The 22,092-nt window shown below is 47.0% G+C and overlaps 1 protein-coding gene across 3 annotated transcripts; it reads right to left on the bottom strand.

Moving 5' to 3' along the window:
- Window positions 1-13,615: 13,615 nt before the first annotated feature.
- SLC35D3 (solute carrier family 35 member D3) lies at window positions 13,616-18,979 on the bottom strand. Of its 3 annotated transcripts, none has more exons than XM_033235349.1 (4): window positions 18,483-18,979; window positions 17,980-18,169; window positions 16,410-17,777; window positions 13,616-15,382 (listed from the first exon to the last, which is right to left on the bottom strand). In XM_033235349.1, the coding sequence occupies exons 3-4, from the start codon at window positions 16,846-16,848 to the stop codon at window positions 14,571-14,573; spliced, it is 1,251 nt and encodes a 416-aa protein (XP_033091240.1). In that variant the 5' UTR covers window positions 16,849-17,777; window positions 17,980-18,169; window positions 18,483-18,979; the 3' UTR covers window positions 13,616-14,570. The 3 variants fall into 3 exon arrangements, with proteins under 3 accessions (XP_033091240.1, XP_033091239.1, XP_033091238.1); XM_033235348.1 differs by having other exon boundaries at window positions 17,980-18,177; XM_033235347.1 differs by having other exon boundaries at window positions 17,980-18,979.
- Window positions 18,980-22,092: the final 3,113 nt, after the last annotated feature.

The following is a 22,092-nucleotide window of genomic DNA, read 5'->3' on the forward strand; positions in this document are numbered from 1 at the left end:
GGACCACAAGCACAGAAACATAAATAAAAATACAACACAGGATGCAAGTACTATACCAGGTGTTGAATAGACCCTTCTAGATAAGCTCAAGGAAATTGACTAGGCTCTTCAGAAAAACTGTTGAGAATACTTCTGCAAAACAGGCTGGGTGCAGTGGCTCATGCCTACAATCCTAGCAGTTTGGGAGGCCTAGGTGGGAGGATCACTTGAGGTCAGGAGTGTGAGACCAGCCTGGCCAACATGGTGAAACCCCATCTCTACTAAAAATACAAAAATTAGCCGAGTGTGGTGGTGTACGCCTGTAATCTCAGCTACTGGGGAGGCTGAGGCAGGAGAATCACTTGAACCTGGAAGGCAGAGGTTGCAGTGAGATCACACCACTGCACTCCAGCCTGGGCAACAGAGCAAGACTCTGTCAAAAAATAAAATAAAATAAAAAATAAAAAAAATCTTCTGTAATACGAACTATCTCTTTTGTTAGAAGTTTACATTTTAAGCTTAAAAAAAACAAACTGAGGCGTACACATCATTCTAAAAAAATAAAAGCTCCTGGCTTCCAGTCTTCATACAACTTCCTGCTGACATGATTGAGGACTTAGTAATTAGATTTGCTTCCTATATCAGCAATTAGGCAGTTGCCTTCTAAAGAAGACTTCCTTAACTTTTCTTATGGAACCATTAAACTTAAAAATCCTTCTGGTCCGGGTGCAGTGGCTCACACCTATAATCCCAGCACTTTGAGAGGCTGAGGCAGGTGGATCACTTGAAGTTGGGAGTTCAAGACCAGTCTGGCCAATATGGTGAACCCTCATCTCTACTAAAAATACAAAAATTAGCTGGACGTGGTGGTGCACACCTGTAATCTCAGCTACTCGGGAGGCTGAGGCAGGAGAATTGCTTGAACCTGGGAAGCAGAGGTTGCAGTGATCCAAGATCACGCCTTTGCACTCCAGCCTGGGCGACAGAGCAAACTGGCAGCAGAGCAGCCTGGGCTCCTTTGCATTTGAGTCAACAACCACATATTTTTTTCTTTCTCATTGTTTTATAATCTGAGTTTATCTTGGGCATGACTTAGATTGTGTTGGCACTGGAATGCACACTTTATAACACTGGTGCCCCTGAAAGCATCTTAGACATCACTGGAGTTACTGACTCCCAGCAAACTCTTGTGCTATCCTTCATACCCCCTTGCTTTCTCCTCATTCACCCTTTTCTAGGGCTTCTTCCCACACTCATTTGATTCACTTTCTTGCCATCTGATTTTTCTTATCTTTTTATTTTTTCTCTTTAGGTATTGCTAATTCTGTTAAGATAGTGCAGCACTAACTTAGTGCCCACGGACGGCTCTGTGAAGACCCACATTCCTCCAGACTCGGATGTGGTTGACCAGTTTCCCAGGATGTCTTCTGCTGTGAGGCCCTGTTAGGGAGACTGTTGGCCTCCAGTGGGTTCAGTCTAATCATTTCCTATTTGTTAGTTATATTGATTACCCCACCCCCAGAGGAGTGACAGAAATCCTGGCACAGATATTAACTCCAAAATACAGAACAAATTTCATCTGCCAAAAGCTATTTCAAACACTGTTCAAAAGATTAAAGAAAGGCCAGGACAGCTTCACCCTTCATTTTTTGTCTGACCTATTTCTACCTTCCCTGTCTGAATTGTTAACAATGTTCTGTATTATTTTTCAAGACAGGCATCCTAGCCAAAAAAAAAAAAAGGTTTCTTTATGAACATTTTTATTGGATTGAGCCAGGGCAAGCCTCTTAAAACTTGCCTATAGGGCTGGGCGCGGTGGCTCACGCCTGTAATCCCAGCACTTTGGGAGGCCGAGGTGGGCAGATCACAAGGTCAGGAGATCGAGACCACAGTGAAACCCTGTCTCTACTAAAAATACAAAAAATTAGCCGGGCGCAGTGGCGGGTGCCTGTAGTCCCAGCTACTGGGGAGGCTGAGGCAGGAGAATGGCGTGAACTCGGGAGGCCGAGCTTGCAGTGAGCCGAGATCGCGCCACTGCACTCCAGCCTGGGCAACAGAGCGAGACTCCGTCTCAAAAAAAAAAAAAAAAAAACTTGCCTATAGGGAGCTCCTGGGCGCTGGGGTGCTGGTGAGAGCACTTCAGACTGAGTGAACGTCCAAACACATGTGCCAAGCCTTCCTGCTCCTCTGCATTTTGTTTGTTTGTTTTGAGACAGAGTTTCCCTCTTGTAGCCCAGGCTGGAGCACAATGGCACAATCTTGGCTCACTGCAACCTCCGTCTCCAGGGTTCAAGCGATTCTCCTTCCTCAGCCTCCCAAGTAGCTGAAATTACAGGTGTCTGCCACACGCCCAGCTAGTTTTTTGTATTTTTAGAAGAGACGAGGGTTCACCATGTTGGCCAGACTGGTCTTGAACTCCTGATTTCAGGTGGTCCATTTGCCTCGGCCTCCCAAAGTGCTGGGATCACAGACGTGAGCCGCTGCTCCCGGCCCTCCTCCACCTTTTATGCAGACTCTACCCAGCCCATTTCTTACCCAGTAGAACTAATTTATAGCATTTGCTTTTCTAAGAATGGTACTATAGGCAAATCAGACTTATGTATCAAGCCATCTCCAAAGGAGCTGTGTAGTTGCCAATTGAATAAGAAAACTAAAGTTAGGCTTTGATTTCATGACTTTGATTTCTTTCAGCAGGCAGTCAACCAATATTTATTGAGCGCTGGACCAAATTCCAGGCACGGTGTTGGGCACCAGGGAGTACTGGAGCAGATAAAATAGCCAGAATGCCTGCCTTTGTGAGGTGTACTGTCAGGCCTCTGCCTCCCTTTCTACAATCATCTTTCCACATGGGTGTGGAATTAAAGAGGACAGTATTTACTCAAAGTCATTCATCAAATGAAAAAGGCAGTTCTATCCTATGATTACAGCAGTGCTCTGGAAGGCTTAGGCAATATTAAGCAAAGTGAATTTCCCTTTATACCATTGCAATGACAGTAAGTGCCTACAGAAATGGCTGCTTACCAAGTCAGTAATAACGTTTATAAAATATATTGCAGATTTTGGAAGACAGCCACTAGGTGAATTGCAAAATGTAAAACTTTTCTCTATTTGCCTACCCAATTCATCTGAAAATTGAATGCTACTCCTTCAGGAAAAACAGAAACTAGCCATTTGAACTGGGTTGCTCATTATGGACTGCTTTATGAGTGTAGCAGTTATTGACAAAAAAGCATGGAGGCTCTCCAGAGAACCGGCAATCAGAGTGGATGCACTCTACATACAGGCAGGGCTTTTGAATTCCGGTCATGACCTGTGTTAACTCTCACTAATCCAAGGCAGGGATGCTATACAGCAGAGATTCACAACTGGTCGTGTTCTATTAAATTATACAATAGATTAGCATTCTAGTCACACCGTAATTGTATGAAAAGCCAGTCCCAAGACCGACAGCACCCCACATTCATTAAGGAGTCTTTGATACAAGGAAACACACACACACAGTGGGAGAGAGACACACACAGACACAGTCTACATGAAGCCGAGTAGCCAAACAAAAATCAACACATTTGGTCTACTGCCCAGATATCTCGAAATTTGATGCTCTGCATCAAGTCCCCAAAACATTAAGTTGAATGGTTTTTTACATTTTTTCCAACTAGGCTTTTTGGCATCAAATGATTGAAATTAAACTTTTTTCCATCACACCAAAAGAGAGGGTTGATTCAGAGGCAGGAATGGATCCAACACATTGGGAATAATATCTCATGGAGGGATAAAACCAATGGCATGCTTTTTCTAATAAGTAATTGTTCTTTCTGTGGCATCAAGTTTATTTTATGGATTTTTTCAGAACGTATCACAGAGGTTCATCCATTGTTACATTCTTGGAAGCTTTGAAGGTCTACCAAATTAGTTTACATTAAAGGAGGAGTTTGAAAAAAATGATGGTTTCTATCCTTTTGCTGTCATGGTCTCAAATCTTTTCTATGATGACATAAAAGGAATAGATGACAAATACACATGCTTTCGATGCCTTTTTTGAACATATCTATTATATTCAATTGACTCTCTGTTGGCATAAACCATGAACTCATCCTTTTTTTTTTCTTTTTTTAGGCCAGTCAAGTGAAAAGCAGTGGGAATGGAGAAGGAGCAAAGAAATCTGTAACTGGCTGTCATCAATTAGTTGTAAACACCACTGCATTCAGGCCACTCCATGAACTAATTCTTATTTGAGTTATAATGTAGGATACTGTACTCATCAAAACTATCAACTATTAATAAAATCAATGAAAACATTAAACGATAGCAGCTTACCCTTATATACAGTACTGTGCCTTCCACAGTTCAGTAAATTAAAAGCAAACTAACGTAGAGGGTACCGGGAGTGTGGAATCTGGGGCATGACTGGTTACAAGCTGAGGGCTGGTCAGGATGAGGGAGGAAGAAGAAGAAATAGGGCAGGTAGAAGCCCTCAATTACTGTTTCTTTGTCTTTCTCATGAGAGGTGAGGTGACAGTGGATTAGTTAGAATACGGGCCACACAGTTGAACTAAAAAGAACCCTACATATAAAAGCTCAACAGACAAAAGTGTACTTTTACTCCTAATAGTCTGAAAGCAGGGATGGGGGTAGAATGGTAGAAAGCCTTGCTCAAAGGATGATTCAGGGCCCCAGTTTCTCTCTGTCTATGCTCTGATGTCCGCTGGAGCATTGTCATGGCTGGGCCAGTGCCACAGCCACCGTTGGGCTGTGGGACTGGAAACGAAGGAAGGAAAGGACAAGCAGGTATCTTTTTTTTTTCTCAAGTGGCTTTATTAAGATATAATTCCCATACCATACAATTCATCCATTTAAAATGTACAAGTCAACAGATTTTAGTATTACATTATTAATATTTTAACTCTGGTAAAATATATATAACACAAATTTTGTTATTTGAACCATTTTTAAGTGTACAATTCAGTGGCAGTAATTACATATACAATGCTGTACAACCATCACTACTATCTATTTCCAAAACTTTTCATCAACAAGCAGTTTTAAACAAGGGATACGGATGTTGTCCATGTTCCTTCCCTTCCGCTTCCCATTGCTGCTTGTACCTGAATGAATCTGGAGTTCTGAGTGCAAGGAAGAATTGGTGAGTGGAGGGTAGGAGGGTAGGAGGACAAATGGGCAGACAACCAACTTTGTATTGGTTGTAACATTTTCCAGGATAAGTCTCCACTCAGCATATGAATTTTGCATAGTCGGACGGAAAAGGGGTGATGTTTTAGTAACAATGACTTTTCCACATTCTGGGAAGTGGTGAAGAATTATATTGGAGAACGTCTGTTCTTTAGTTTTCGAGAACACTGTTCTAGCCTTTCTGGTTTATTCTTGAGAAAATGAAGAACTGGGGTCCTCGAGTCTAGAGTAAGAGTAATTATGAAAAAAGAATCTGTTCTGATTTACAGAGGACCCAGCCACATAGCAGCAGGCAGGGTCCATGGAGGGAGGACCAAGAAACTCCAAGCAGGGACTTCTGACATTAGCTTTCACGTTTTCCTTTTCTACATTGAGATGCCCTTATAGTAGGTGGCATCAAGAGTTCAGTAAATCTTGTCAACTGCATCCCAGTGCCACCTTTGTTCTGCAGTGCTTTGGGTAAAAACAGGAGTGCAAGAGTAGGTTAAGAAAAGCAGGCTAGAAAAACAATTTGGGATACCAAGAAATGATCAATCCATATAGGCAGGTCCATGGAGACAGAAAGTAGATAGTAATTGCTGGGGGCTGAAGGATTGGGAAGAAATGGGTAGTGACTTCCAATGGGTATAGGGTTTTTTATTTTTTGAGATGAAGGAAATGTTCTAAAATTAGACGGTAGTGATGGTTGCACAACTCTGTAAATATACTAAAGATCACTAGTTTTACACTTAAATCAGGTAAATTTTATGGTATCTAAATTATATTTCAATGAGGGTTTGGTTTTTTTTTTTTTAATTTTTTAAAAATAGAGACAAGGTCTCATTATGTTGCCCAGGCTGGTGTCAAACTCCTGGGCTCCAGTGATCCTCCCACCTCAACCTCCCAAAGTGCTAGGATTACAGGTGTGAGCCACCATGCCCAGCCTTAGTGAAGCTGTTTTTTTAAAAAAGTGATCATCAGCACAGCAGCCTGGAGCAGGAAGTAACCAGCAGCACTGAGCTATGCTGCTAAGATAGGGCAGCGGTGCTCAACGACTCCTTTGAAATACTAGTGCAGGTCTGTGCTTTCCAAGGTTATATAAGGTGAAGGAATACGTTATATTATTTGAATATTAAAGAAGATATTGACCCAAAAGTTTGGATAGCTTGGGGCTACTTCGTTATAGTAACAATTGAGACCTTTCTCTACTCTGCTTTTCATGGTTCTTCAACTGCTTTCTTGGTTCCTAAGCTCTCACAAACAGAAAGCCACACACACACACACACACACACACACAGACACACCACACGTTGCTTCTAATAGTGTTGTATCCTCTTCCCTTCTGAGGACAGCAGAAAGGAGTGAATGCTAGATCCAGGGTCCTCATGGAGCTGCACAACAACTTTGTTGTTGTTGTTAATTGCTTAAGCCATTTTGATTTGGGACTCCTGATACTTGCAACCCAAAGAGTCCCAAGTGACACAAACATAAATTAATGGCTTTCATCAAGCAGGGTGGGGTGGAAGACCAAAAGAGAGTCATTGTTTGTTTGTTTTTGGTTCTGATTTTCTCCAGGGATGTCAGTGAAGAAACACAAGCTGGCTCCCCATTGTCCCTTGCACCAACTAGGGACTAGATAGGCCTCTTTGGGCTCTTGCAAATCACTGTCTAGCATGTACCGCTAGAACTCCCTACTGCCACTTCCACCACCTCCAGCTTTACGATATCAGACTGAATGCTTCTCACCAAGAGGCAGAATGGCACAGCGGGGAAACACGGGCCCTGAAGCCAGACTACCAGGGTTCACGTCAAATCCCAGACCTACAAGTTACTAGCTATAACACCTAGGGCAAATTAGTTAGCCCCTCTATACTTCAGTTTACCCCTTGAATGATTGGGCTAATATTCATAGCAACATACAGGAATGTTGTGAGAATAAAATGAATTTGTAAATATAAAACATTTAGAACTGAACCTAGCAAATAGCAGGCATACTAATAATTAGCACTGGGTGTTACTGGTATTACTATTATATTATTTATAGTAGTATGCAATTTATACTATCCTGCAATCTCCAGTGAATTTGTTAAGCATAAACGTAGGAATCAATTGACTTGCAAATTGAAGAGAAAGAGAGTAGAAAAACTCACGGATTATTTAGGACTATGGGTGGTACATGCTAGACAGTGATTTACAAGAGACCAAAGAGGCCTATCTAGTCCCTAGTTGGGTGCAAGGGACAACAGGGAGCCAGCTTGTGTTTCTTCGCTCATATCCCTGGAGGAAATCAGAACCAAAAACAAACAAACAATAACTCTCTTTTGGTCCTCTACCCAACCCTGCTTGATGAAAGCCATTAATTTATGTTTGTGTCACTTGGGACTCTTTGGGTTGCAAGTATCAGGAGTCCCAAATCAAAATGGCTTAAGCAATTAACAACAACAACAAAGACTTTGTTTTATGTAACTGGCAATCTGAGGAAAAGTGCAAACTCAAGGCGAAAGTCAGCTTAATAGCAGGGCCAGTTAAGATCACTAAGACTCAGTCTCTCCAGAAACCTGCACTGCACCCCGCTCACCTTTCTGTGTTGTTTCCTTCCTATTACATCTTTTCCTCATGGCAAGATGGCAACAGCACCTCTGCTTCACCCTACTCCATTCTCCTAGGTACAAATCCAGTGAGAAAAAAATATGCAACCTAATTAAGTCTTGCCAAAAGCATCCTTGCACCTCACTGGCTCTGACCAGGTCCCATGACTGTCACTGACCTAACCTTGGTAGCCAAGTGGAAGACATACTTTGGATTGGCTGGAATCTCATTCTAAGGGTGCAGGGATGGAGTCAACACCATATGAACCACCTGAGCTCAGAGTGGGAAGGGGATGGTTTCCCAGGAGGGATTTAGGATTCTATTTTATGGGTTGTGTGTCCTGCTATTCTGTTATACTCTGCTCTGCTCACAGGCTCTCTTCCAAACCCTACTGTTTTATCTTAGCAGCAGGACAAAGCTGACAGGGAGATAAATATTTCAGAATTAGAAGTACTTGTGATGTATGTAAGTGGGAGGGGACATAGCCAGGGAGAGGGTACCATTTCAGTAGATGCTGTGATGAAGTCCATCCTGGCAGATCTAACAGATCTAACATGGTTTCTAGAGACTAAGCCAACAGATGAGTCAGGCTAGCAGTCATCACTGGGAAATTAACATGAAAAGTACAAGTGTCAGAGAAGGTGGTTGAAACATGGTAAAAGAAAATCCAGAAGTGGAAGAGGCTTGTGTTATGCAGAAGTGAAGCATTCCAAGAAGGTGAAGGAGCAATTGATACTAATTACGGCTGTCGTGGCATGCCAATCTTAATATGCATGGACTCTTGCTCACAATGCACTTGGATTTGAATGTTACCCACATGCATATGTCACCATGGCTGAATGCAGAAGTGACCAACACTCAACATGCGGTATGGGAGGGTGGGAGTTACAAGATGGGCCAGTAGCTTTGAGCACTTTTGTTTTCTCTTGGGAGCTTCCTTAGGAATGTCTAGGTTCCCTTCACACCTTCTGCTTTTAGAGAAATTGAGCAGACTTTTCAAAAGTCTTCACCCAGGACTTCTGGTTACAGCTCCAATGTGGAAAGAACTTAGAAGTGGTTACTTCCATCCTTATCATAAGAAAAAAGATAAACAAAAACTGAAAATCAATGACATTTCTTGGACCAGAGAACTGAGGTCACAGGGCAAATTGCCACCCCTAAACCTGGAGAGAGGTAAATCCGGAAAGTTTCTAGCTGAGATCTCCTTACCTGGAGCAGAGGCCACTGGGGCCATTGGTCAAAACACTTAAATGGAATTTTGATAAATTTCTGGAGGCTGAATATGGTCTATCAAGAGAGGGGGAAATTCCTCAGGATCACATTTTCATGGGCCTGACCTTCAGGAGCCCCACAGGTGGTGGAGAGCTGAGAAGGCGCCCTTTACCCTCTGGATAGGGGAGGGGAGAGTGATCACTGTGATTACCAGAGCACTCTCCATGACAATACCGGGGTCAATTTTACTAAGGCTCCGCTGGGTGCGGTGGCTCATGCCTGTAATCCCAGCACTTTGGGAGGCTGAGGCAGGTGGATCACCTAAGGTCAGGAGTTCGAGACCAGCCTGGCCAAAATGGTAAAACCTTGTCTCTACTAAAAATACAAATATTAGCGGGGCGTGGTGGCAGGCGCCTGTAGTCCCAGCTAGTCGGGAGCCTGTGGCAGGAGAATGGCTTGAACCCAGGAGATAGAGGTTGCAGTGAGCCGAGATCACGCAACTGCACTCCAGCCTGGGCAACAAAGTGAGACTCAGTCTCAAAAGAAAAAAAAAAAGATTACTAAGACTCAGGCTAGTGACTCCCAGGGTCAAAGGCTCACCAGAGCCTTATCCCATCTGGGGAAAGGGCATCTCTCCCATTTTTGGCTCCTCTAGACTTCCTGTCTCATGTAAGGAGAGGGGGAAACACACCAGCAAACACTTGTGAAGGTCAGAGACTAGGGACACAGGCCCACTAAAAGGCTGAAGTTTAATAAGATTGCAGACCACTTCCCCTCCCCCACACCTTACCACCACACCCGCAGTGGATTCCAGCTGAAAGAGTGGCAATGTGCCTGGCTCTAAGGAAGCAAGACTTCTCAGGGAAGCCCAAGACAACAGGGAGACAAAAACAAGGACACTAGAGGAAGTTTGCAGCCTCTGGCACCTACAGTCACAGCAAACATTCAACAGAACCTGACTTCTAGCCAGATTAGCATGAAATTTCACACTAGAGGCCTGTTTGCCTCAGTTTATATTTTCCAATACAGCATGTAAGTTCCAATAAAAAAATTATAAGGCATGCTAAATAGGTAAGGAAAAAGCACATCTGAAGAGACAAAGCAAGTGTCAGATATAACACAGGTTCTGGAATTATCAGATGGGGAATTTAAAATAACTGTGATTAATATGGTAAGGGCTCTCATGGGAAAAGCAGACATATCCAAGAGCAGATGGGTAATGTAAACAGAGAGGAGAAAAACTCTGAATCAAAAGGAAATGCTAGAAGTTAACAATGACACTGTGACAAAAATGAAGAGTGCCTTTGACGGGCTCATCCAAAGACTGAACACAGCCAAAGAGAGAATCAGTGAGCTTGAACACAGGTCAATAGAAAGTTCCCAAACTGAAATGCAAAAGTGTCTTCAGTCAGTTAAGGACTTAAGAGTTTCACTCACTTTTGTCTTCGTGAAGTATTGCTATTAGTCGCTTAGATCACTGTGTCCTCTGACAATGAGTGATTGCTTTTGTAGGACTGCTGGTCTTACAAGAGGTCAGGTCAGTGCTCAGCTCTGCTCAGCAACCCCGGTAACATGCATGCACCCTCTCACCTACACAGTTCTGGCAGTCATTGCCCCATTGTTTCTTTATTATTTATTTATTTATTTATTTTTTGAAACAGAGTCTCACTCTGTTGCCCAGGCTGGAGTGCAGTGGCGCGATCTCGGCTCACTGCAAGCTCCGCCTCCTGTGTTCACGCCATTCTCATGCCTCAGCCTCCTGAGTAGCTGGGACTACAGGCGCCCACCACAATGCCTGGCTAATTTTTTGTATTTTTAGTAGAGACGGGGTTTCACGGTGTTAGCCAGGATGATCTCGATCTCCTGACCTCGTGATCTGCCCATCTCATCCTCCCAAAGTGCTGGGATTACAGGCGTGAGCCACCACTCCTGGCCTATTTATTTATTTTTGAGATAAGGTCTTTCTCTGTCACCCAGGCTATAGTGCAGTGGCACGATCATGGCTCACTGCAGCCTCAAACTTCCTGGGCTCAGGTGATCCCCGCACCTCAGCCTCCCAGGTAGATGGGACGATAAGCACACACCACCATGCCTGGCTAATTTTTTTGTAGAGGCAGGGTTTCGCCATATTGCTCAGGCTGGTCTTGAACTCCTGGGCTTAAGTGATTTGCCCACCTCAGCCTCCCAAAGTGCTGGGATTACAAGTGTCAGCCACTGTGCCCAGCCTTTCCCCAGGGTTTCTGATTGATGTATTCCTTAATAATAGAAAGCTAGGCCCAGGCAGAGTGGTTCATGCCTGTAATTCTAATGCTTTAGGAGGCTAAGGTGAGAGGATTGATTGAGACCAGGAGTTCGAGATCAGCTTGGGCAACACAGTGAGACCTTCATCTCTACAAAAAAAAATTTTTTTTAATTGGCCAGGCATGATGGCATGCAGCTATAGTCCCAGCTACTCAGGAGGCTGAGGTGGGAGGATCACATGAGCCCAGGAGTTTGAGGCTGCAGTGAACTATGATTGCACCACTGCACTCCAACCTGGGTGACAAAGCAAAACCTTGTCTCAATAAAATAAAATAAGGCTAGACAGCATGTAGGGGGAGGGGGTCAGCAACAGGTCCAGCATTGAGAAGGTCTGTCTGACATCACGTTGTGTTTTAGAGACAGATTCTAGTTGGGAAGTGACAGGTGAGCATGAGGCTGGGCCTCAGCCATGAAGAATTGATATAGGAACGGATTGTCGAAGCGAGGGCTCAGTTGGGTACTAGGTGGGGGTGTAATCTCAGAAACAAGGGAAAATCCAAGTTGTCAGAATGGGGTAGACCGAAAAAGACTGGGTCAGTCTAACAACAATGGTGAGTGACTTCCAGTGGAGTCCCACCCATTAGGATATCCTGGAGCTCCTCAGAAACCCCCTGCCTGCTTGATGCAAGGTCTTACTAGAGCCCGAAGGTCAGGGTAGACCAGAGTCTCAGATTGCCTCCAGTGGAGGAAGGATTACTTTTATATGTCAACTTGGCTAGGCTGTGGTACCCAGCTGTTTGGTCAAATGGCAGTCTAGATGTTGCTGCAAAGACATTTGTAAGATGTGTCTTCCAGTTAGTTGAAGGCCTACAGACCAAAGAGCGAGGTTTCCAGAAGTAGCAACATCAATTCTGCCTCAAGACTGCAACATAGAAACCCTGCCTGAGTCTCTCACCTGCCAGCATGGCCTACAGAGTTCAGACTGCCCCACAATTACCACTTACTTAAAATCTCACTCTCTTATGGGTTCTGTTTCTCTAGAAACAAGAAGTCAAATACAGTGTCTCTATAAGTTCATTGGCAGGAAAGAGTTAATCCTTTTGCTATAAATGCAAACTCACATTTTTAACCAAAGGAGATTTCTTTTTCTTTTTTTCAGTGAAAAACAATCATTCTATCCACTTATCTGGCAGTGATAGCCACAAGAAATATATGCTTCATCCAACTTTGCTGCTTTTCATTAATTCTCAGCTTTATAGAGTTGCAATGCGATGTTGCCCTTTGGCATGTTAGCATTAAAATTAATGCTTATTTTTGAAGAAGTCATCATATCCCTGGCAAACCATTTCTAACTGCAGTATGTGAGGTCTCCTACATCTTAAATGGCTTGTGGAGGCACCTCTGGAAACAGTCAATTGCCTGTGGAAACCAGCAAACCAGGGCCAATCACAAACCACAATTGCACTTGCTCAGTCGCTTGTGGAGCCAAACTGATGGAGCTGAAACCTCATTTTTGCTTCTGCTTTTTGCTTTGCTTTGCTTTTTAGAAAAGAAAGAAAAATATAAGATGCTACTACCTGAGAATCTCAGCAACATGCTGGCAGATCTGAATATCCCCTCACTCTCAAAGTATCTCTCCTGCCTGGAGCTCACAGAAGGCTTCCTCCTTGGTGGACATGACCATTTATTACTTCTCAGACTCCATGTTAACTGAAGTCTGGTGTGGATGGCTTTTGTACCTCAGTGCAATGGAGTGTTTTATCATTTTCTGTTCGTTTGTCTGTTTTTGAGGCGGAGTCTCACCCTGTTACCAGGCTGTAGAGCAATGGCACGATCTCAGCTCACTGTAACCTCCACCTCCCAGCTTCAAGCGATTCTCCTGCCTCAGCCTCCTGAGTAGCTGGGACTACAGGCACACACCACCACGCCCTGTTTGTTTGTTTTTGAGACAGGGCCTCACTCTGTTGCCCAGGCTGTAGTGTAGTGACATAATCAGAACTCACTGCAGCCTCGACTTCCCCGGCTCAGGTGATCCTCCTATCACAGCCTCCTGAGTAGCTGGGACTACAGGTGCACACCACAACGCTTGGCTAATTTTTGATATTTTTTGCAGAGATGGGGTTTTGCCATGTTGCCCAGGCTTGGCTTGAACTCCTGAGCTCAAGCCATTTGCTTGCCTTGGCCTTCCGAAGTGCTGGGATTAGAGGCATGAGCTGCCGCACCAGGCCATTAACAGCTTCCTTCACTGGAAGATGTGTTTCTGTTTTTGTTGTTATTTCAAACCAAACAGCTTTGTTAATTTAGGAAGTTTCCAGTGGTGCGGCCCCTACACACCAGATACTATGACCACACATTGGAGGCAAACACAAACAACTATACAGCAACAATAGAACAGGTGTCTAAAATAAATTTCTAACAATGTATCTTTTAATAGTTAGACTCATACTTTATTTTGACAAATTTAAGATAGAAAAATATCATAATGTGAATATAGCAGTTGCTCTTTTTGTAACATGGTTTGGGATGTGCAGCACAACTTGAAAGGACTTGCTTTACAGGTGGTCCCTCTTCTGGCTGGGTTTCAGTTAATTCTGAATTATGTTCCAGCCATTGCATTTGCTTGAAAGAATATTGGACACAGTAAAAAAAAAAAAAAAAGAACAGGTTTGGCATTCAATAATAAATACTATAAAGCAATGAATGGAACAATTTTTAAAATAATTACTAAAAGCAAACTAGACTTCATGATTAAAGCGATTAAAGCTAAGAACTCATATTTTCAAAATAGCTTTTACAGTTTCTATCAATATATAATACAGTAATAGGACACCTATTTTTAAAAAACAAGTGAGTAGAATCAGAGTAAATATGGTATTTCAGATGACTATAATCAGTAAACACCAATTCAGTATATTTATATATCATTTCAGCAATATACTCTTTGCCCAGCTGGCGATAAAAACTGTAGTTCTAGCATCAAAAATGCATCCCTGAATGTGATCTTTGAACTTATTAAGTGCTCTCATCATTTCTACACTCCATCTTTGGAGCGGGTGGCTTGGGGATTCTTGGTACATGCAGATATTTAGTTATGGTTATAATGACAAAAAGTAAATGTGCCAGGAGTCTGAAGCAGAAACCATTGCCTTACTTTGTTAAGTACCTTCACATTCTTTTGTCTCTGTGATGCCTCAGGTGAAGTCACACTAAATTCACACAGGTGCTAATTTTGTTGCTCTGTGTCAGTACCTTTCAGCTTCTTTCTTTTCTTCCCTTTCCCACTCCTCAAAGAATAAAATGGGGAGTCCTCTCATTAAAACATGTCATTTCTAACATAAAAAATAAGTGTATGCACATAGGTACATACATGCATCTCCTTCTCAAGGACTGGGTAACTCCTCGTTTTCTATCAAATAATCCTTCTTCATATACCTGGTTCCCCTAACCAACCTCCACACCTCGAGGTAAGCATCTTTTAACGACCTCCTGCTCCCTTCTTCAGAGCTCCCAGCCACCAGCGGGACTCCTCGGGGGCTGCCCCTGACCTCTTGCCTGCTCTGCTGAGCGGGGCCATCTGCTGCCTCCCCACCTTCTGACCGGCCATTTCCTCCCTCCCCAGGCAGCTCCTCCATCACGAATGGTAGGTGGTCTCCACTTAGCTGCGCCTCATCTCCCCTGGGTTGGGCCTCCAGGTCCTCGTACTTGCTTTGCTTTCTGGTCTCCATGAACTTGGCCACACAGTAAATGATGGAGCCCAGGGTGTTCACCACCACGCCGGCAATGAACAGAGAGGTGGGTTCCACGTCGCTGAAGGCCACCATGCCCACCGTGATGGTGGCGATGCTCTTTACCACGCCCACGAAGCTGGTGGTCACGGCCGAGTTGATGTAGGTGCAGTGCAGCGTGGTGAAGTTCATGGCGCAGCCGATCAGGATGCAGGCCACGAAGATGCAGACCATAGCTGGGTCCTTCCAGCCAGGGAAGGTCCAGGCGTGGATGGAGTCGGTGCTGGCGAAGGAGCAGACGACCAGCAGGGGAGTGGCGGAGACTGCGATGACGTACTGCGCGGTGAGGGGCCCGTGCTCTGTGTCAGCGCTGGCCTTCTGGATGAGCACCAGGTAGGCGGCGTGCACCAGCACCGCCAGCACTCCCGTGACGTACCCGATGGGGTCGCCCGTCAGGTCGCCGGCTCCTGCGGCGCACGAGGAGGACGGCCAAGCCCGGTCAGGAAGGTAAAAGAGAGAAGACAGCAGGTTGGCGTGGGCGTGGACCCACCAGGAAAACGTATCGGATAGGAAAGGAGACTGGGTTCGCGCCCCAGCTCTGCCCACCGATTCCTGAGTGACAGACGCCCGCCATCCCTCAGCCACCCGTGTCAAATGCGACAGCCAAACTCAGTCAGTGCTCAGAGCGCCTTCCCGCCATATCCCCGGGTCACCCCATATTCCCCTGTCCACGACAAAGACCCCAGAGAGCGCAGATGCCCTCGGGGCAGGTACTGTGGCTTCCCCGAGCTGGCACCGAGGTCACTCGGGCTCGTGGTACCTGCACTCCGCAGCCCCTGCCCCGTAGGGCACCAAAGGAAGAGGGAGCCCCAGCCAGTGGCCTGTAACCCGGAGCGGCCAGGAGCAGGGGAGAACGCCTGTCCTGGCCCCCAGTGAAGCTTCCCCCTGCCCCGGCTCTCGTCTCGCTCAGCATCTGGGTCGTCTGCCTCAGGCCCGCAGCCCCTCGCGCGGCACGACACACCCCGCAGTAGCCCCGGGAGCCTAAGCTTCGCCCCCATCCCCCACCTCCATTCCAGCCCCTGGTGACCCAAGGAAGTTCACGGCCCCCTCCTTCCGGCTTGGTCCTGGCTTGGAGAACTCCAGCTCCCAGGCTCAGGCGGCCCTCCCACCTCTCCCGGAGAGTGGGGTGACAGGGGAAGACCAAGGGAGGGGGCGGCAGGAAGGGCGATGCCAGGTGAAGCAGGGTCGAGGGTCGGAATCCAGGACATTAGGGGGCAGGGGGACTTGTGGGAGGAAGCCGGAGAGCTGGGGAGCTCGCTGGGTCTCGGAAGTCCCTTTTGCGAGCTGAGCGACCACTTTCAAAGCTCTCCGCCCCTCTCTGCCTCAGTCTCCCTATCTGGAAGTGAGGTCGTTGCACTCAGTGATCCCCGCGGTCTCTGCCCGACGGAGAGGGGTGGGTGGGGTCGGCTGGGGATCGGCGCGGGGCCCGCTCACCTGCCAGGGCGGCGCCGCAGGTGGTGATGAGCACGGCCGCCAGCACCCCTGGCGAGGGCGCGCCGTTCTTGAGCACCAGGACGCCGATGAGCATGGTGACCAGGGGAAGGCAGCGCTTGAAGACCACATACATAGGCAGGCTGAGGCCGCGCAGGGACCAGAGCGTGAGGCTGGACTGCAACGTGGAGAGCACCGCGACCCCCGCGAAGGAGCGTGCCAGGCTCAGACCGAAAGGGGGCACGGCGATGAGCCCGAGGCGCCGCAGGAGCTCCAGGCTCAGCGCCGCGGTGGAGCTGGTCAGGCACTGCACCAGGGTCAGGAAGGAGAACTGGTAGCGGCTGATGAGGAACTTGAGCAAGATGTTGAGGGAGCCCGAGAAGACCCCGTGCGCGATGGCCACCGAGATGCCCAGCACTCGTCCCCGGCACAGCTGCCGCATCGCGCCGGCCTCGCTGCACCCAGCGGTGGCGGAGCTCCGCGACCTGCGCGCGAGGAGCCGGGAGGAGCAGAGTGAGGGCGGCGGGGGCGCCCGCCCAGCGCGGCGGTGAAGGGCAGGGGGCGCCGGCTCGGCTGCGGAGGGCAGCTCTGGCCAGGCGTTCTCGCGGTTCGGCAGCTCTGCGTCCGACTGCCCCGCAGCTCCGGGGAGGCAGTGACGAGGGCGGGGGACTCCGAAAAGTGGCAGAGGTGGCGGGGGGGCCGGTCTGAGAGGAGTGGCGGGAATCGTAGCGACAGCTATTTGTAAGTGGGTGATGAGCCGCGGTGGGTTGTGTCCCGCGCGGTTTCACCGTCAGGGAAGACGCTCTGCTGAGGGAAGCGGGCGGCCGGGCGCCCCGGGGCGGCTGCCGCAGAGCGGGACGGGGGCTCTTGGGGCGCGGCGCCCCTCCCCTCCCACAGCGCCAGCGGCTCTCGCTTGCCCCTTCCTCCCAGCCGAGGGGCTTGGGTTGGAGGGATCGGGACACAGCTAAAGATTTTAGAAACAGCGCATCAGGATCGAGCGCCGTTTATTGGTCGCAACAAGTGACGGTGCCCTCAGCCCCATCGCCCCGGCGCTGCAGCGGCTTTTTCTACCCACGGTCCCTCCCGGTGCAGCGGCGGGACCTCGTCCAGCTGCCCGCCAGGGAAACGAAAACCGTTAGTGCCGGTGGGCTCCGGAAGCTCCCGATCCCGGCGCCGACGCCCGGGTATCAGAGGAGGAACCCACGGCCCGGGGCGCTGTCCGGGGGTGCCTCGGAGCACGGAAGTTGGCTCCTTCCGGTGCCAGGCCATGCGCACCGCTCTCGGCGCGCCTTCCAGAGAGGGTCCCGGGATTATGCACGCGGCTCCAGGGAAGCTTTCAGGGGGTTCAGTGGTCTCGTACAGCAGCGGAGCCTGGTGGCGGGGACACACATTAGAATTGAGGCAAAGATGTGAATAAGCAAATGCGCACAAACGAAGTCACAACCGCAAGTAGCCACCACCAGGAACCGAGAAGCTCGGGGGCGACGCTTCCCGAAGCGTGGGAGAGGAGGCTGGCTGCACTCGCAGAATGGGGGAGTAGAAGGGGAGGGGGCGGGAACCCGGGGCCCCTCACCCTGTAGGGAGACTCCGCGTAGCATTCTCCGGATCCCAGGGAACTGATCCCAGGGAACCCTCACCCTGCGGGACCGTCGTGGGTTGCTTTCGGAAGCAGGACAACCGGGAGGCAGAGGGCGGGGGAGTCACCACCTCCCTGGGCCAGGGTTCACACCTTTGCACCGCAGGACTTGTGAACTGTGTGTTTCCTATATGACTTAAGAAAAAGGGAATTCTAATTTTGGAATAGGAGTAAGGCTTCGGTGATTCTTTCTTCTGAATTCAGTTCCCTGGAAAGTAACTCGCGCGGACCTGTAGTTAAATCAGCAGCAGCCAAGGGTTTCGCTCAGCCGAAGGAACCGTTAAGCGCCAGACAGTTTAGTTTTAAGGCGATTTGAAATTTGTGGCATTGGCCAGGGTTTGGCTGTAAAGGAAAGGTTGGAGATCGCTGCGCTCCAGCACCCCTTTCGTTCACCGCCAGCAGTTTATTTCTCTTAGCCCCGGGGATCGCAACCTCCTAACCTTTTAACGCTGCATCATGTTGCCTTAATAGACAGGATCCATTTCTCTCGCGGTTCTTCTGTTTTCTGCCTCTTACTTCCATCTCTGTGCTGAACGCGACGCTTTAGCCAAAGTGTTGAAGTCGTGATTTACTGCAACAGGGGAAGAAAAAAAAATTACAGCAGGGATCAGCAGCATCACGGCCGCCCTTCATTTGGCCAGCATTTTGGGCTTTGGATGCTCACTTTGGTGAGCTCTGGAGAGCTCGGTGTCAACCAGTCCATCAGCTCATGTGCCCGGCGCCTAGGAGGGCTACCTTCCTGTGCCCCCCCCAAGGTGGGCACTCAAAAAATGTTTGTGAATGGCCCAGGGTGCCAACTTTCCAGGAATAGCTGGAAAGCATTATACTGAAACACGTGCTTCCGGTTCTCTGGGGAGCTCTTGGTTTTTGTTGCTAAAACTTGTGGTTACACACTATTGGCTGTTTAAGTGACTTTTTTTCTAGAGTTAATGTTATTTAGGAAATAATGAAGTCTGGCCGGGCGCGGTGGCTCAAGCCTGTAATCCCAGCACTTTGGGAGGCCGAGACGGGCGGATCACGAGGTCAGGAGATCGAGACCATCCTGGCTAATACGGTGAAACCCTGTCTCTACTTAAAAATACAAAAAACTAGCCGGGCGACGAGGCGGGCGCCTGTAGTCCCAGCTACTCGGGAGGCTGAGGCAGGAGAATGGCGTAAACCCAGGAGGCGGAGCTTGCAGTGAGCTGAGATCCGGCCACTGCACTCCAGCCTGGGTGGCAGAGCAAGACTCCGTCTCAAAAAAAAAAAAAAAAAAAAAAAAAAAAAGGAAATAATGAAGTCTGAAGCACCAGTTCACATTATGTGTATGTGTGTGGTATAACTGTATATTCAAAATATATTGATTAAAAGCTCTGAAAATTAACTTATAGACATCGGCAAATAACAGATTTCTGCTTCTAGAGACTATTCCAGTGAAAGTATGGCTGCTTTAAGCCATCCCAAGTGCTTTATATTAATATAAAGAAGTGGCTGCACAGACCTACTTTTGGAATGATTCATTTCTGCCCGCAATTATAATTGCATCCATTTGTGATACTAACATTAGGTAAAAGATTTGGGGCTGATTCAGCTACCTTACTCTTCTCATTTAGGCAAGACAATTTAGCTCAATATTTGAAACCTACAGTGACATAAAACCGCACATTTTCTCCACTTTGTTGCATATAATTCTTTTGGAAAGAAAAAAACCTTAACCCCCATCTCCCACAAAACCAGATACTAGATGAGCTCCTTTTAAAAATTGTGAAAAACTAAGAATACCATGTTTAGCAAGGTTAAATGATCTAGATGAACAAAAATGTAGATCTAAAGGTCAAATAGCTATTGGTATCAGGGTACCAAGGGTCTAGACCCAAGCACATCATCTTTGGAGCTACTCAATAAACATTAATGGAATTAAATAAATCCTTTAGCTTATCCATTCATTCAACAAACATATACTACAAGTATTTTGTGCCTAGGTACTCTGTTAGCCACAGAGGACTCAAAGATGAACACACCGCCTTCGTCCTTAGCAACAGTGGGATTGTGTGGCAGAAAACGGAGCGCCAGGAGGGCAAGTACATCAGCTTGATAGCAGTAGCAGAGAAGGCTTCCTGGAGAAGGAAATACATTCTCTTTGAAAGCTTATTTCTTTTTTTTTTTTTTTGAGACGGAGTCTCGCTCTGTCGCCCAGGCTGGAGTTCAGTGGCGCGATCTCGGCTCACTGCAAGCTCCGCCTCCCGGGTTCATGCCATTCTCCCGCCTCAGCCTCCGAGTAGCTGGGACTACAGGCGCCCGCCACCACGCTCGGCTAATTTTTTGTATTTTTAGTAGAGACAGGGTTTCACCGTGTTAGCCAGGATGGTCTCGATATCCTGACCTCGTGATCCGCCCGCCTCGGCCTCCCAAAGTGCTGGGATTACAGGCTTGAGCCACCGCGTCCGGCCTGAAAGCTTATTTCATTATTTTTAATTGTAAAAGTAATACATGCTTATTGTGGTACATAAGAGAAAAACAAATTTATAAATAAGTAAACACGCTCTCTTCGGTGTTCACCATCCCCAACCCTACAACATAGAGCTCGCTGTGTTCAGTGTGGAACCTTTCAGTCTTTTTGTATGTATGTTTACACACACACAAACTCTCCCTTTAAAAAAATAACAAAACCAGGATATCATACATATTTGTCTATAATTTCCTACTTTAAAAAGTGTATTATGGGAATTAGCCTTCTAGATAGTCCCCAGTGATACCTGCTTCCCCATATTCACACCCTTATGTTAACTCCTCCCACGCTGTACCAGGGTTGGTCTGTGTAGCTAACAGAACCTGGCAGAAGTGATGGAGGTCACTCCTGACTTTAGTTTATAAAACACTGACGCTTCCATCTTGTATGTCCTTTTTCTCGTATCATTAAGTCTGGGGAAGCCGAATGCCACATTTAGGGACATTCTGCCTATGGAGAGTCCCAATGTGGTTGAGTAATTGAGGTCTGATAACCATGGAAATAACTGTGGTGTCATGAGAAAACCTGAGCTCAAACAACTCAGTTGTTTCTGGATTCCCGATCTATAGAAACTGTGAGATGATAAATGTGTGTTGTTTAAAACTACCACGTTTTGGAGTGATTTTTTACATAGAAATAGCATATTTTTTCAAATGACTTATTCTTTTCAATAACTGTTCTACAGTATAACCTTTCTGCAGACAGGCATTTGGGTTTTAGCAAACTATGTAATGAATACCCTTGGACATAGCCATACTTCTACAGGTATTTTGGGAAAGGGGGAGACAGGGAATCCTAGAAGTGAAATTGCTGGGTCAAAGGGTAATTTAAAATTTTGACTGGGTATGGTGGCTCACACCTGTAATCCCAGCACTTTAGGAGGCCGAGGCAGGCGGATCACTTGAGGTCAGGAGTTCAAGACCAGCCTAGTCAACATGGTGAAACGCTGTCTCTACTAAAAACACAAAAATTAGCCGGGTATGGTGGCACATGCCTGTAATCTCAACTGCTCTGGAGGCTGAGGCAGCAGAATCACTGAAACTGGGAGGTGGAGGTTGCATCTGTGAATTATTTATTGATATCCTTGTCCAACTTTTGTTTGGTATCTTCTTAGTGACTTTTTTTGTTTGTTTTTGAGACGGAGTTTTGCTCTTGTTGCCCAGGCTGGAGTGCAATGTTTTGATCTCGGCTCACTGCAACCTCTGCCCCCAGGGTTCAAGTGATTCTCCTGTCTAGGCCTCCTGAGTAGCTGGGACTACAGGCATGCGCTGCCACACTCAGCTAGTTTTTAATATTTTTAATAGAGATGGCGTTTCACCATGTTGGCCAGGCTGGTCTCGGACTCCTAACTTCAGGTGATCCACCTGCCTCAGCCTCCCAAAGTGCTGGGATCACAGGTGTGAGCCACCATGCCCAGACTTCTTAGTGATTTTTAAGAGCTCTTTGTAAAGTTTGGCTATTAACCATCCATTCTATGTGTGTTGCCAGTATATCCTTTCATTAGGTCCTCTTTTAGCTTTGCTAGTGATATGTTTTGCAATTTTGATTTTTGTATGTTGTCA

The sequence above is a fragment of the Trachypithecus francoisi genome, unplaced genomic scaffold, assembly GCF_009764315.1.
Source record: "Trachypithecus francoisi isolate TF-2019V2 unplaced genomic scaffold, Tfra_2.0 Lachesis_group15, whole genome shotgun sequence".
NCBI lineage: Eukaryota > Metazoa > Chordata > Mammalia > Primates > Cercopithecidae > Trachypithecus > Trachypithecus francoisi.

What these genes read in the sequence shown, in the direction of transcription:
- SLC35D3 (XM_033235349.1), bottom strand. Translation starts at nt 16,848, where the DNA reads ATGCGGCAGCTGTGCCGGGGACGAGTGCTGGGCATCTCGGTGGCCATC. An exon ending in CTGCGGCGCCGCCCTGGCAG is followed by an intron (nt 15,383 to 16,409) that starts GTGAGCGGGCCC and finishes CGTGCGCCGCAG; the next exon opens with GAGCCGGCGACCTGACGGGC.